General features: G+C 46.1%; 1 protein-coding gene across 6 annotated transcripts in view; it reads right to left on the bottom strand.

Moving 5' to 3' along the window:
* EGFLAM (EGF like, fibronectin type III and laminin G domains) overlaps positions 1-16,591 on the bottom strand; it is a 231,329-nt gene that overhangs the window by 18,891 nt on the left and 195,847 nt on the right. For 3 of the 6 annotated variants that reach the window (XM_078365553.1, XM_035291649.3, XM_078365555.1), the window contains 4 exons: positions 16,415-16,526; positions 11,998-12,114; positions 9,180-9,360; positions 1,903-1,926 (listed from right to left, as the gene is read on the bottom strand). In XM_078365553.1, coding sequence (XP_078221679.1) covers positions 1,903-1,926; positions 9,180-9,360; positions 11,998-12,114; positions 16,415-16,526 — 434 coding nt within the window. The remainder of the gene's footprint in view (positions 1-1,902; positions 1,927-9,179; positions 9,361-11,997; positions 12,115-16,414; positions 16,527-16,591) is intronic. The other 3 variants (XM_078365554.1, XM_078365556.1, XM_008992147.6) reach the window with 1 other exon arrangement.

A 16,591-nucleotide genomic window follows, 5' to 3' on the forward strand; every position in this document is an offset into this window, starting at 1 on the left:
ATTCTGGCTTCTGGCCCTCTAAACTTTCCAATATTTTAGAAATTCATTTTCTTCCTCCCAAACTCTCATCACTATGTTTTCCTGAGGAATCACCCTTTTACACACAGTTAGCAAAATTATAGTTTAAGTGACTGTGTGGTGTCACGAACAGGGGATGAGGCTAGGGGATTTCTGCTAGAGAAATGACAGCATATCTCTTTCCTTTTTGGAAAGATACAGAAATGGTGGTTTAAGGAAATTAAGGTAGAATAAATCTCGAATTCAAAGAAATGTGCAAACTGACGGAGAATAAGCTGGCTAATAAAACATGTTAGAGTTTCAAGAAAATATGTGATTTGTGCAAAGAAGACACTGAATGAAGGACTTGCCACCTGGAGACTAAATGGATAATTATTCGATGCTATGAACAATCATACAGATTAAACTTAATCTTCAAACATAAAAAAAGAGAGGAAACAGCAAAGTTGATGACGTGCCCCCAAGTTCCAGTCCCTGTTTTGGCAGCTTCCCAGAGCCCTTCATAAAAACCAAAAAAGAGGCCAGGCACAGTGGCTCACACCTGTAATCCCAGTACTTTGGGAGGCTGAGGTGGGTGGATCATGAGGTGAGAAGTTCAAGACCAGTCTGGCCAACATGTTGAAACCCTGTCTTGACTAAAAATACAAAAATTAGCCGGGTGTGGTGGTGTGTACCTGTAATCCCAGCTACTCAGGAGGCTGAGGCAGGAGAATCGCTTGAACCTGGGAGGTGGAGGTTGCAGCGAGGCAAGATTGCGCCACTGCACTCCAGCCTGGGAGACAGAGTGAGATTCCATCTTGAAAAAAAAAAAGAAAAGAAGAAAGGAAAGAAAACAAGAAAAGCAAAGGATGAAAAAGAAAATATAAAAGACAATTTTGGAGGTAACTATCCAAGAAATGGCTCTGTGGTTCTCCGAAGCTGCGCAGCCCTGGACAAGGGCCTGAGGCTGCAAGGACCCAACAGGACGGCGGTGAAGGGCTCTTGTCCCTACAGTTTGGGGGTTGTACCCCCAGCCACTCCCTTCTGACAACGGGAGGTAGAAGGAAGAGGAGCAAGGAAGGGAAACAGAGGGAGGAAAAGAGAGTGGGAGGCAAAATGGCAAGAGGACGGGAAAGGAGCCAAGCAGGAGCACAGGTGGGAGGAGTGAGAAAGAAGGGACACTGCGGCAAGAAGAGGAAGGAAGAAAGTGCGGAGAAAAGACAGCGTGGAGGGTGGCCGCCAGGCACAGAAGGAAACGGAAAAGGAAAGAAGAAGCTGCCGGAAGAGGAGGGCCGGGAATGGACCCAGAGGAACAGAGAGAAATGCCAGGGATGAGGAGGACGGGCGGGCGGCAGGTAAGGGTACAAAAACGGAGGAGGTGGAAGGAAGCTCTTGGCGGGGGCAGCGGGCCCCTCGTTTCAGGACACCATGGCTGGGAAGGGAGAAGGAAGACAGAAGATCTAAGCTGATGGGCGGAGGAGGCCTTCCTGGAGCCACACTGAACCAAGGAGTCCCTGGTGGGTTTGGCTCACCCCCAGCGGGAGAGGGACAGCCGGGGCCCATCCCTGCTGTTGTTGTCCATGGCCGTGGCCATGGGCCTGTGGCCAACACCCATCTTTCTGAACTCCTTGCAAGGGTCAGGACGTGCCTGCCACACATCAGCTCTGCACGCAAGCTTCCGGGCGGGTCTGTGGGAGCCCCCAGCAGCTGCCGGGTCAGCCCCCAGCTCAGGAGAGAAGTGTCCTCTGGCCAGCCGGCGGGAAGGCTTCCCACCGAGTGTAGGCGTGTCCCGGCTCCCACACCACTCACCCTGGATCCCCTCTGCATGCGGTTGGCCTGCCATGGCAGGCCCTGGCCCAAGCCCAGAGCACTCGCACAGTCTCTCGTAGGACTTACTGTACTTACTATTGAGGCAGTAGTTCCCACACTCTGCCCGGTGCCAGCATGAAAGAAAACAGGGAGAGTCAGCCTTGCACAGTCTTTGTCAAATCCCAGTTGCTCTGGTTGCAGATCACTTGAAGTCAGCCTTGTTTCTCTCACAAAGCTCTGCCCGAGGGTCCAGAGCGTCCTCTTAGGGAATGTGAATATGAGCCCCACGGGAACCACTGGAAATCTCTCCTCAGGATGACTGGCACCGAGCCACCCGCCTCCCTGTCTCATCTCGGCTTAATGAAGGTGGGGGTGGCGGTGGACCAAGATGTCTAAAGTCAGCTGTCTGACACTTCTGAGGCTCCCTTGCCTTCAGCTGACAATCTGCATTTCTTCTAAATCTAGAGAAACAGCTCGTGCTCAAGAGTTACCTTGTCAATGATTATTATACTTTCCTTGGCTCTAGGCTGCCTGTGAAAAAGGAATGATTAGCCAGCCAGCTGCCTCTTCTCTCTCCCTGGTGGAAAATACCGCCCACACTCCCACCCCACCCCATCCCTCCTTGCAGGATTCTAGAGCCCTGGTTATCTTGTGATTAACAAAAGGCAGAGGCATTCTTGAGAAATAACACTACTGGATACAAAATGATAAAAATATGTTTCATTGAAGTGAGTATATATAGGGACATATTATCCCATCCAAAAATCAGAGCTCGAAGTGGCCATTGAGTCCTTTCTAGCCCTTTTTAGTTGGTTTAAATGTTGTAAGCATTATTATTATTAATTATTATTAGAGACAGAGTCTTGCTCTGTTGCCCAGGCTAGAGTGCAGTGGCACGATCTTGGCTCACTGCAATTTTTCCCTCCTGGATTCAAGCGATTCTCCTGCCTCAGCCTTCTGAATAGCTGGGGCTATAGGTATGTGCCATCATGCCCAGCTAATTTTTGAATTTTTAGTAGAGTTGGGGTTTCATCATGTTGGCCAGGCTGGTCTCGAACTCCTGACCTCAGATGATCCACCCGCCTCAGCCTCCCAAAGTAGCAGGATTACAGACAGGTGTGAGCCACCATGCCTGGCCAACATGATTATATTTTAATGTAACCCTATACCTAATTTTTTTCTTTTATTTTATTGAAAAAAATTTAATTGACACATAATTGTACATATTTATGGGGTACATAGTGATGTTTTGATACATATAATGTATAGGGATCAGATCAGGGTAATCAGCATATCCTCATCTCAAAATGTATCATTTATTTGTGCCGGGAACAGTCAAGGTCCTCCTAGTTATTTGCAACTATATAATATATGATTGTTAACCACAGTCATCCTACAGTGCTATGGAACACCAGGACTTACTTCTCCTATCTCCCTGTAATTTTGTATCTTTTAACCAATCTCTTCTTCCTATTCCCCCACTTCTTCTACAATTTCCAGTATACCTATTTTTTTTTTCTACATTATCTTTTCTCTGTTGGCAATGGCCTCAATGATTTATTAATTGAAATGCATTTTTGTTATTTTCTTACATTTATATCTAAAAGCTTGTGCCATCTGGTGACACACACGCGCGTACAAAAACACCCCAGTGGATGGCAACCTCCAAGCCAGAAGCCCTGCAGCCTAGGCAAAGCAAATTTTCCATTTGAGGAACTTGGAATTCTTAATAGACTATAAAGGGTTAGCCAGGTGTGGTGGTTCATGCCTGTAATCCCTCCACTTTGGGAGGCCCAGGCGGTGGATCACCTGAGGTCAGGAGTTTGAGATCAGCCTGGCCAACATGGTGAAACCCCGTCTCCACTAAAAATACAAAAATTAGCCAGGTGTGATGGGGCATGCCTGTAATCCCAGCTACTCGGGAGGCTGAGGCAGGAGAATCACTTAAACCTGAGAGGTGGAGGCTGCAGTGAGCCAAGATCACACTACTGCACTCCAGCCTGGGGTGACAGAGTTAGACTCCATCTCAAAAAAAAAAAAAAAAAAAAGTTGAAGGGACCACTGGTTCTTTCACATGTTTACAGGACCTTAGCACAGGAAAGGGCCCTGTGGGCATGGAAGGCCACCTTCCCCAACAACCAGGGCTCCTGTCAGCAGCATCCTTGATGGATGCCCATCCCACCAGAGCAAACATTTCCCACAATGAGTAGCTCACTCTTCCACAAGGTGGTACCTCCCGTGCTGGACCATTCTACTAGGTACAGATATCTTTATTATAGTATGCTGACTATAGCCACAAAGTAAAAACAAAAAACCTTTCCCTAAACTAGCAGCCCTTCAACTATCTACGATAAACATATACACTAAACACCCCAGATCTCCCATTCTGGGGGTGTTTGATGATATACCATCCACAGAAAAGAAATTCCCTTGAATTTGGCTCTTGCAGTTGATTTAAATGTTTTCTAAAGAAAGTTGTCCTTGGCATTGTAGTGCATAAGTACATCAGAGCATGATTCTAATCATCTTATATTTTTTATTTTCTGACATGAAGTCTCGCTCTGTCACCCAGGCTGGAGTGCAATGGCACGATCTCACTGCAACCTCTTCCTCCTGGGTTCAAGTGATTCTCCTGCCTCGGCCTCCCGAGTAGCTGGAATTACAGGTGTGCACTACCACACCCAGCTAATTTTTGCATTTTTAGTAGAGACAGGGGTTTCACCATGTTGGCCAGGCTGGTCGCGAACTCCTGACCTCAGGTGGTCCACCAGCCTCAGCCTCCCAAAGGGCTGAGATTACAGGTATGAGCCACCGCCCCTGGCCTGACTCTAACCATCTTAAAAATATACATTGTTATGAGGTATCAGGGCATCCGAATGTCTGGTTGGCCTCGGGTTTGTCTTTGCGGGCATTACTAAGCCGCTTCCTTAGCCACAGACATCTTACATGACTATGTGACTGAAAGGAATGTGCCTTGCTAGTTTTAAGGTAGAGTTGATTTTTAAAATGGTGTCACCCTGGCTCTCTGCGCTCCTGTTTCCCTAGCGAAGGTGCAGGAATCTTGGGAACCATCTTAGAATTGTGCTATTACAGGTTCCAAGGACTAAAGGAGGAAATGACCAGAATGAGGGACTGGGAACAGCCAACGTGGTCATTAGCCGAAGGACTGCAGGGAAAGAGTCTGGGTATTTGTTTAATGTGTATGTTTGCATGTTTCACTCTTTAATTCACCTTGAAGATAAATGTGATTAAATTTTTTTTCCTATATAACAACTGAATTACTTGTGTAACAATAATTAAATAACCTCTCTTTTCCAATTAATTTGAAATGACTTATTTTTAATAAATTTTCCTGTATAACAAAAAAAAAAAGAAATTCCCTTTAGTAGCATAATTTTTGTGCTTTATTAATTTGTGGTTTTATAAACAATGTTCTTATATTTACAGAAGCTATTTTTTTATACACTGGGACAAAAAAAAAAAAATCACCCAAATCAGACCCTGGACATGATGTGACTCTACTAAACAACACAGAATACTGTAAATGTTGCACGTGTGGTAGGTCAGTACCAATCAGGCAGCACTGGATACTTGAGGGCTGCATGTCCGCGAAGAGTACTTGCCCTAGCCTAGCTTTGTCTCAACAGCTATTGGCTCCGTCATGTGCGGGGCCACCTGCTACAGAGAAACACCGCCATCTAGTGGCCTGTGGGATCCTGCACAGTCTGAATTGAAGCTGTTCTAATAATACAGGGAAGGGAAGGAAGGGTCAATGCTTAATTTCCCAGGTGACTTGTCCACTATTGACTGAGAGAACCCAGAGAAAACAGCTGTGTCCTGCACTCACCCCTTAGACACTCAGAGCATAGCAAAGGCCCTGAGAAGTTCTGCAGAAGAGAGAGAATTGTCTTTTCACTCAGGATTATCCAAATGTATTTCACCGTAGAAGCCTCCTCCCATTTTGCGTATGTGAATGCTTGTGTGTGTGAATGCGTGTGTATGTGTGTGTTTTGTGTACAAAGCAGCCATTAATATTCCTCAGAACTTAGTTTTTTTACATGTGCCTTGTGAAACTCTGCTAGGACATTTTAGTAACTTAGATACACAAGCTCTGAGGAGCTGGGACACAAGATGGGTCCATTTGGATGCAAGTAGAGAAAAAAGGAAAGATGTCTCTAAGTATGGAAGTAATTTTTGGCAGGGGAGATCGTGGTAAGAAAAAAGGGGGCCTAGGTATTGGGTAGTACATGGGGTGCTGAGGTTGGGGTGGAGAAGATTCCTGAAGGTGACGGCCACCAAATGGAAGGTGAGGGGACCCCCCAGGTCAAAGCTTATGTTTTTTCTTGTTGCCTGAAGTCATGCTGGGAACAAGAAGAACCTCTGGCTTCTCCTGTCCTGGTGGGTCTTGAAGTTGGGACAGACAGGTTCAAGTTTCTGCAGTGGCCACTGCTACAGAAGCCTGTGGTACCCCGAGAGCATCTCAGATGCTCGGTGGGAGCTCAGTGTACCCCTCAGTCTGGGTCAGGTCCTCCTGCTCCTGCCTCCAGCCCCACAGGAAAAGGGGAGACCCTGAAACCACCAGGTAGTCTGAGTTTCTGGCCCTTGCTTTCCTGAATTGCAAGAGGTGGGAACAAGTGTCAAGCTGTCCAACTATGGCCCTTGTGGAACTCACTTGCCACACCCTCTGATGAGGCTGAAAACATAATCCAGAAAACCAAAGTCCTCATGTATGGACTGGGTGAGGCCTGGTGCTGGGTATTTCTATACCATTTTGCTCCATGTACAAGGACTGGTTTAACTTCTGTATGAATGCTGGGAACAGGTTCTTGCTTTTGAAGCATGGTTTGATTACGAGGCAGAAAAAGAACCCCAACTTTTAAATATATGAGGCTAAAAATCACCTTGCTGAATGAGACAGGATTCTTTCTGACAAGCACGGATGGCTTCTCACCATTCAAGGTCTCTCAGACTAAGGATTTACGCTAACTTTCTGTGTATTCTCTTGCTTCTCTGTGGAACAACACAATTGCCCATCTCTTTTCCTTTTCTTTCCAATCCTTACAATGGGACTAAATGCTTTCCCCAATATTATAGCAGACTGTATGGCAACTGCCCACAATTGGTACCTGCTGGGGCCTGGAAAAACTGTCCCAGAGCCCCCATTAGTCCTTTCCAGCCATTATGATCGAGAGGAAATTATGGGACAGGGGCCATGCCTCTGATATATGAACTGTCCTAGGATTTGCAAAGGATGCCATCTTTCCAGAAGCAGTATCTTGATTTCCAAACACAATCGGATACTGATTCAACATGGAGGGTGGCTGCTGGCTTATCTGGATTCCAATCTTGGTTCTAGACTGCTTTGCAAGAAAACAGGCCCCAGTGTTCTACAGTTCCCTCACTGTTGTCAGTTCCCACAGAGCTTGCCAGATCTGGGTGCTCACTGGGATCTACCCCATCATTCTGGTGAGATTTCTTCTCATTGAACCTGAACCTATAGTTACAAAGCTATAAATGTGAGCACGATATCTCTGTTATGGCGAATGTTCTACTGCAGGAAATGAAAGCTAAGAAGATTACATATTATCCTTTCCTTTTTCCTTTAATTCCCAATGCTAAATGTTCATTTAAGTCCAGGCTTTATATATTGACCATTAAGGTTAGATAAAAAGCAGGCAAAAACTCAGAGTGCCTGTGGTAAAATCAGAGGCTTAGGAAATTCAGATGCTGATATGTGAAATCCAAACCCAATTTTCTGAAAGAATGAGCTACTCTTCAGCTAAATCTCTGCAAGTACAACCTATTAGCTAAAGAGCAATTTGCTTGTTAGGATTATAATCAGCATAATTCACAAATGGGTCAATTAATCTTCCTTGTTAAAAATACATTTCATGATGTGCCATGTAGGTTTCAAAATTCATTTAAATATAAGAAATACTATGAAGTCTTCCAATTGGCAAATTGGCATCTTTCATATTTTCTAAGACTGCTGCAAAACAACTTCTCCTACCATTCTATATATCAATGTAACTACCTGTAATTTTTTTTTTTTTTTGAGATGGAGTCTTGCTCTGTCACCCAGGCTGGAGTGCAGTGACATGATCTCCGCTCACTGCAACCTCTGCCTTCCAGGTTCAAGCAATTCTCCTGCCTCAGCCTCCCAAGTATCTGGGACTACAGGCATGCACCACCAGCTAATTTTTGTATTTTTAGTAGAGATGGGGTTTCACAATATTGGCCTGGTTGGTCCTCCTAACCTCATGATCAGGCCCACCTCGGCCTCCCAAAGTGCTGGGATTACAGGTGTGAGCCACCACACCCGGCCGACTACCTATAATTTATAGTTTTCCTCTCAGCCCTAATTCTGATAAAAATCAAGAACCTAGAAATAGAAAAGACAGTGCTCATTCCTTCAAAGGCTCACTGCCTTATTTCCTCCAGGCCTGTTTGCTTTTTGGGCAGGTGAGGCCACACACTGAGACTGGAAAACAAAGGTCCATGTGGTCCAACATGATGGAGGTATGTGGGAAGCATATTCTAGATACCAGGGCCATGGCCTCTGGTTCTTATAAGCAGGTACCGAATGCAAATCCAGCAGGGTCTCATGGTCTATGACCTGCCCTGACTTTGAGTCAAGGGCAAGATGGAAACTGAGGTGCCCACAGCACCTGCTGATGGGTTTTATTTTTCTCCCCACTAATAATAATGACTAGTATTGGTTGGTTGGTTGAATACTTACCAGGCCCTCTCCCAAATGCTCATTGAGTCAACACCATAACCCTCTGTGTTACACACACAATACTATTGCTATTATTATTCCCATTTTACCGTTGAGAAAACTGAGACAGCAATTTGATAGTCTAGAAAATAGCACCATACAGAAGGCCATGCATACTTTAGTTTGGAGTAACTAATGTATAATTTATGTTGTTCTGTATTTGGGCAAGGTTTCTCTTATACAGCACTCACAGACAGGAGTCAAAATATTTATCAGCCTATAAAGCATAGGTATCCGTCTATCAGGATAGGCTCTGGGAGTGGCTCAGATGCAAAAGTCCTGGAAATCTCTACTCTATTATGGGTTAACTTTGGGGTAGCTAGACCATGAGGCCATTCTCAAGGAAGGAGCCAGGGCAGAGGATGGGGAACCTATTTACCCACTGTTAACAGAAGTATTTCAGCATTTAATTATTATTAAGGAATTATAGTGGTTTATAAATGATCATCTAATAAGTTATTGAAATAACCGATCAAAATAACCAGTGTAGCTGCACCACTGTTAAAACTCTTCAGTTAACAGTTGCAGTCCCCCAACTGGCGATCCGCTCCCTCCTCTCCCTCCAGGGAGCTGTGCCTCAGACCCCTGAGTGTACCTTTCTGGCAGTGAAGCCCCTCAAAGCCCAAGGGGCAGTCGCAGTCATAGCCCTCCTTCCTGGGCCGGCAGCTGCCCCCGTGGGCACAAGGGGCCTTCACGCAGGGGTGGGCCGCATTCTCCACATTCACTCCGGATGTGAAGTCATGCTTGACATGGATGGTTCGGTCGTTCAGGGTGATCTTGGGAGAGAAAAACATAAAGAAATTCAGGAACTGAGAACACATCTTTGTAGTCTTCTAAAGCTTCCCCTTGGCACATTAACCTAAGCTACACATAGGGAGATAAAAAAAGATTTTTTTTAAGTCCAGTTTTTCCTTTTTTTTTTTTTAATTTGAGATAGAGTCTTGCTCTGTAGGCTAGGCTGGAGTGCAGTGGCACAATCTGAGCTCACTGCAACCTCTGCCTCCTGGGTTCAAGAGATTCTCCTGCCTCAGCCTCCTGAGTAGCTGGCATTACAGACACCCGACACCATGCCTCGCTAATTTTTGTGTTTTCAGTAGAGATGGAGTTTTGCCATGTTGGCCAGGCTGGTCTCGAACTCCTGACCTCAGGTAATTGCCCACCTCAGCCTCCCAAAGTGCTGGGATTCAGCTCCCGTGTGGATGACAAGAATACAAAAGTAGAAACGAGGCCGGGCACAGTGGCTCACGCCTGTAATCTCAAGTTGATCCATTTGGGAGAATCTACAGAGTGAAGCGCTCCTCTGGTTCTGGAAGACTGGCCGGTTAGGTTGTAAAGAAGTTCTAAGAACTACAAAGTTTGGATTTCAACCTACCTACACATCAGAAATACCCGGGGGGGTTTTAAGAAATACTAATGCCCAGACCCACCCAGACCCACTGAACCAGAATCTCTGAAGGTGAGACCAAGTCATAACTTTAAAAAACTTTCGAGAGTCACTTCAGAAACCCAGGTTGGGAGACACTGCTATATAAACAGAACGGGGAGAATGCAAAACCCAGGGTGATGGACTCAGAGGTCAAGCAGGGTACCAGGGCTCCCCGTGGCTGTGGAATCCAGAGATGCTTCCCCGTGTACTCCTGTTAGTTTTCATCTAATGTTTTCAAGTGGTCTCTAAAATTCCATCAGCTGGACCTCACCGATTGTCCCACTCCTGCTATCCTCCTTCCCTGACATTCCTGAATCCCCTCCCTCTGCACATTCCCTTCCCCACTTAAGAAACAAAAGTGAAACCCAGGTCACATCTTTACCCCACTGTGCACAAATTTACTGGTGCCGAATAGCTCCTTTGCCCCTCTCCCTGGCAGTGTGACTGTGGTGAAACTGATCAATATGAGGAGGGGATACTGGGTTCCCTAGCCCCAAATAAATGGCTCCAATGTCACCAGCCCTTGGTTCAGAATATGGATTTACTTTGAATTGTTGCTGGGCTTTGTAGAACTTGGAGACAGAAAAGAATACCTCCCAGGAGAACCCCCACTGCCCAGAGGTCATAAGAGGTGAGCAACGGCACCTCCTGCCACGAATCTAAGTTTCCAAAGGCTTGCTGGCCCTTAGAGAGCATTGGGAGAGCTGAGAGAAAACTTTCCCCTAGTCCTGAATCTGAGAAGCTGCTGGAGAGTAGCCAGGATCCTTCTACAATCTCCCCCTTTCACACTGCAAGTGAAGGACCAGGAAACTGGATAATATGTGCTGAGACAAGCCAAGAACGGCACTGTTCACTCCAGGACATGGCCCAGCCCAGGAACCAGGCAGGAGAGGGCAGTTGTTCCAGCAGAAGACGGGAAGAGGGTTGTGTGTGCTGTGTGAAGGGCAGGGCACAGCCTGAGAAGGGTGGGCAGAGGATGGGAAACATCTTAGCATCCCAGCTTGTTTCCTAAGTGAGAATTTGAAGCACATGGTTCAGCATGGCCAAGCCCACTTGTGGGGGAGAATGGTCTGGATTGAGGTGTCACAGATCTCGGAGTTCAGTAACAAAGGGACAGGGTGACTGCCAGCAAATGTTGACCGGGCCTGACACTGTGATGGGAGATAAGATGGTCACAGCCACAGGGGTCCTTTTCAGTGAAAGGAGGGACTTCTTTCATCTTTCTTCCTTCACCTTAGCCTCCCTCATGCTCCATCTCAGGTCTGAAAAGGATCCTTTAGCCCCCACTGGTCACTAAAGGAAAACAGGATGAAGCTAACATCCAGGAACTAAACATGCTTATCTTCAAATCCTTGTGCTCCAAGTGTTTGGTGGCTGCAGCCAGGGCGTGTCCTCAGAACCACAGAGGTCATGGGCAGCACCAAGAGAAGGAATAAAACACAGAGAGCAGGGAAGTCGGTATCTTTTACTGAACTTCCTTTTTCTGAACCTTCTAGGGAAGGACTCTTTAATCTATGCTCTCAGGAGGTTGGTTTCATGATCAATGAACGATGCTGAAGTGTGGGGGTGAGGATGAGCATGGGCTGTAATACTGAGCAAACTGCAAAGTACCGCCAAAGAGAAGCACAGAGCCGAGGCTGCTGTTCACCTCCACACTCCTCCTTCCTGCTGTGGAAGTATCTGCAGACACCTGATGCCATTTAACTCTCTCAGCAGTCCTAATAGAGTTCGGTAGATTTACTGTAAAAATTCATCATCACCAAGTGGCATTCATGGAATGTCTGCCGGGCACAGACCCAGGAGCAGATGTTACAGGAAAGTGAGGTTGGGAAGCCATGCTGCGGGCATTACAAAATAAAATCTTAGCAATGTTCAAACTTTCTCCAAGTGTCTTTCTTGGGCGCAGCAGATGACACCGGTCACAACCCTCACTTTCATTTTTTGCAGTTTGAGTGGCCCAGTAAACATGAGGAAGAGACGTCTGTACCTTCTGGATGCTCCCACTGAAAGGCCTCAGGATACCCGAGTTCTTCTTCACGTCATCGTAACTGGGGACTCCGCCAATAAAAATGTCTGTGTTGCACTTAATCTGTGTGAAGCCTCCCTGCCAAGGGATTAGAAACAAAGCATGTGTAACTTTAAAACAGATGTTCAAAACGGTCAAATGGGGTTTTGGTTCCCTGTTGGGGAAGAAAATGGCAGGCACAGCCTCAAGATGCATCACTACAGTCTGTCCACAGATGTGCTTCACTTTCACGGTGTTTTTCATTGCTACTTCCCACCTGCCTGAATGTTGGTAAATGTCTTCATGTCTCTGAGACATCGTTTTATCGTCTGCAAAGTGGGAGTCATTGTATCTACCTCACAGCTATGTCATGATGCCTGGAAGGGTGCACTACTGTTCACTGGTACCCCTCCCCACAGGAAGATTGCCTCCAATCTGCCAGCTCAGATGCGCTTGTGTGACTTCCCATTTTTTTTTTTTTTTTTAGATGGAGTCTCGCTCTGTCACCAGGCTGGAGTGCAGTGGCCTAATCTTGGCTCACTGCAACCCCTGCCTCCCGGGTTCAAGTGATTCTCCTGCCTCGGCCTCCCAAGGTGCTGGGATTACAGGCATAAGCCACTGCACCCAGCCTTGTGTGACTTCTTATAACCAATACATGAGCAGAAGAAAAAATAATCACTTTTGGGCAGAAACTTTCAGAGCCAGAGAGTAGTCAGCTATGCCCTTTTCTCCCTCCCTCTGTTCCTTCAGCCTGGATCTCAGATTAGAGCTGCAGCTAACCATTGGTGGGTACGTATCATGAGTGAGAAATACATTTTGAATTTGAGAGCTCTGGGAATGAACACTTTAGGTAATGTTAAAGTTATTATTTCCTTTGATTTACAATAAAATAAATATAAATAGCAGCAGCTTTGATCATTTATTTAACAAATATTATTAGGCGCTTACTATAATATGCTCCAGCCACTGTGTTAAGTGCTGGACAGACAACAGAAAATAAGAAAGAGCCAGTCCCTGTCCTGCAGGGGTTTACGCAAGTAGGGAACACAGACAAGTAAAAGAGCAGGTGAGATCAGCGCTGGGAAGAACCAGGTGGCTGTGGGTGCACCGGTGCCAGACATGCGAGTCTCATATCCTACTCTAGACACAGGGAGTGGGAAAGGTGGTCAAAGAGTTAACACTGTGGAAACTGGAAGAAGTTGGGGCTTAGAGGGAATGTGAGTATCAGGCACAGGCGAGAAGGGGCCAGAGCATGCAGGACCTTATACGCCACATTAGGAGCATGAAGTTTACCCAAAAAGCAATGAGATTTAAGTAGAAGAGAGAGAGGTCTGTGCTTTGGAAGATCACTGGCTACAGGGAGGAAAATGAATTTGGGGTCAGGTCAAGGATAGAGAAGATGAGACAGGCGAATCATGGAGGAGGAGGTTCTGTTTATCTTAGGGCGTGCCCACGGCGGCTGGGTCCAGCCAGGTACCTCAGGGAAATTTCAATTAGATTAATAGACCAAAGTGCCTTCTATCAATAGCCTTCGGGCAGCTCTGAGGTTCTTACTTAGCTAGGAAGTTATCAAAGAAGCATAAAATCTTTCAGGAATTCTTGTGGCCCAACAATAATACCAAACCAGTCAGGAACTGTCACCACAAACCCACAGGCATCTTTCTTTTGTCATTGCTCTTACACAAAAGTTAAAATAAGATGGAAAGAGGAGAGGAGGAAGGACACAGAGTCAAGGAGGTTTCCGAGCAGCTGGCTTCTAGGAAAAAAAACCTTTGCATTATGATGTGTCCAGCAGCAGGGCTTCGTGGAGTGAGGAGCAGTTTCTTTTGGCTGCTCATCAAAATCCTCATCCAGCACCCTCCTGCTGACAAGTGGAAGGGCTGCAGCTGTCACGCCCATGGGGGACCACAGGAGAGAAGCGAACAGACCCCACCAAAGCCAGGCCTACTCTGCAGTGAGGGGCTTCATGTCTGAATCCTACACTTTGGCTGGGCTGGAGCAGTCTGCAAAGCTGAGCAAACCTCCAGGCTGGAGTTTCCTGAAAGCCGCAGAAGCACTGCTCCTCCATGCATCTCGAATAGTCAGATTCAACCCCAGGCTTTTGGTATTTCTCAGTGCTGCCAGCTGAGTGGTCTGGTGGTCAGGTTGAGCTGCACATGGGCTCTTAGCTTCTTAGGTCCTGGGTTAGCCCCTCAAAGTGTTCTCTAACCCCTGCCCTCACCTATCTCTGAGCTCTAAGACCACTGACCTGTCAACCACATTTCGACCATGATAGGGACAGCTGGGGAGCAGAATTCCTTGTGGAAAAGACTTGAATAAGGTTTAGCACATGGAGATCAGGCATTGGCCTTCCCACCCTGGCTCACAGCGGACTCAGCAGAAAGTCCTTCCAATGCACACACCAAAGCCACACCTTCTTGTGGGTTCGTTTTGCTTTTCTTTTGTGTTAAAACTCCAGTCTGCTCCATTCACCCACAGGCCGCCAGAGGTCAAAAAGCCAAAAGGGAGGGCACGGGCTCCACCTTATTGGTTTCATGCTGTTTTGCTGATGTGCAGTGATAGAAACTCTGTGCTGTCTCTTAGATCCTAATAGTAAATACTGTGTCCTGAAGAGTTAACTTATTTATAATCATGGACCTTGCCCCTACTGTTTATAAACATTCCCATCTGCAGCTTTTGTTCCTGTTTTATAGATATTTACAACTAAGATCTAGAGAGATATAATTGAATTTATATAATTAAGCTAACAGACAGCCAGTTGTATTCTCGCGAGCTTCTAATTCTGTCTTGGATTAAAGTTGGCTGCTAGAATGTTCTGGATTGTACCAGAAGTGACTCCGATTCCCCCTTTAAAATCAATTTTCCTTCATCCCCTCCTTTCTTCCCTTCCTCCCTTTAAAATCAATCCCCTTCCTTCCTTCCTTCTTGCTTTCTTCTTTCTTTTCTTTTCTTTCTTTTTCTTTCCCTCCTCTCCTTCCCACCTCCCTCCCTCCCTCCCCCCCCAGATATATATGGAACATTTTCTAGGTGTGAAGTGTGCCCACCTCTTGACATAGAACCCAATTTTGGATTCCCTTCATTCCCAAGGAGGTCCTCCTACCACTGCAGCCCCTCAGGCTGGCTTCTGGACATATCTGTCCCTCTTTCTTCTCTCTCCAATCAAGTACCTCTTTCCCCACCAAACGTCTCGTCTTCTTCCTTTTCTTTTTTCTACTAATATATTTGCTTATCAGTATATCCAAATTTGTCAACGTCCTCTTTAAATCTTCCTTTGAACAGAATGAAAACTGGTGGGAACTAAGGTACTGGCCAATCTAAAGTCCCCTCTATTTTTAAGGAACTGTAAATTGTGTGTGTGTGTGTGTGTGTGTGTGTGTGTGTGTGTGTGTGTTTGCAGAATCCTAGCAGGCTAGAGTTTAAAGTAAATCTCCCTGACTTTCTCTTAAAAATGTTATCTTTCTTTGGATATGACCTTGGAATTAAAATCATGGAGGGAAGTTATACACTTGAGTAGAAATTCTCCCTTGAGTCCATAACTGTACACTATTAACCACTGCTGCTACTGCTACCCCTACTACTACTGCTACAGAGAGCTATTTACTGCTGACCTGGCATCAGGTACTATTATGTTTTACATGTACAATTCTTTTAATTCTCACAACAATTCTGTGAAATAGGCACTATTATCATCACCATTATCCCCATTGATATGAGTGCTCCCGCCAGCAAGTGGAAGGGCTGCAGCTGTCACATCCATGGAGGACCGCAGGAGAGAAGCAAACAGACCCCACCAAAGCCAGGCCTGCTCTGCAGTGAGGGGCCTGGTGTCCAGATCCCACACCTTGGCTTGGTTGGAAGCAGTGTGTAAAGCTGAGCAAACCTCCAGGCTGGTTTATGAGGATAATGCTGGGATGAGAAAAACAATCTTGGTGGTAGGTCAAGTAACCAGTATGAGCTCACCCCACTGGTAAGTAATGGAGCCAGATTTTCAGCCCCAGGAGTCTGGTCTCACAACCTGTTCTTGTCCAGCCTCCCCCATACACCACAGGCCCTACCCCAGAGTCCATGTTCTTACCTACTACCTGGTACAGTTGATAACAACAAAGGTGGAGGTGGGAGGTTAAGAGGTGAAAGGCAATTCTTTAAGTGCTGAACGTGTTGGGTATCAACTCATTTAATCCTCACAACAACTCTATGAGGCCCATACTATAATTATCCCCATTTATAACTAAGCAATAGAAAAGTTAAGTAATTTGCCCAGTGGGAAGTTGGGATTTTGACACAGGCACTGAAGTCCATGTACTTAACCACAACACTGTGCTGCTTTTTTACCAAGACAGGCAGGAAACAGTGATCTGGTTCACACTGACCATCAAGAGAAAAGGCGTGCTATTCTTACCTCTGCCATCCCCTCCACTACCTTCTGTTTATCCACCTGTAAGATTCCATTTTTTGCTGTGCGAGATACACGAAGCTCGTGCCAGTTGCCTAGGGTGAGGGGATCTTCACTCCTGTGGAAGGAAGATGTGATGTTAATTTTATGTATCAAATTGACTAGGATAAGGAATGCCCAGAG

The sequence above is a fragment of the Callithrix jacchus genome, chromosome 2, assembly GCF_049354715.1.
Source record: "Callithrix jacchus isolate 240 chromosome 2, calJac240_pri, whole genome shotgun sequence".
NCBI lineage: Eukaryota > Metazoa > Chordata > Mammalia > Primates > Cebidae > Callithrix > Callithrix jacchus.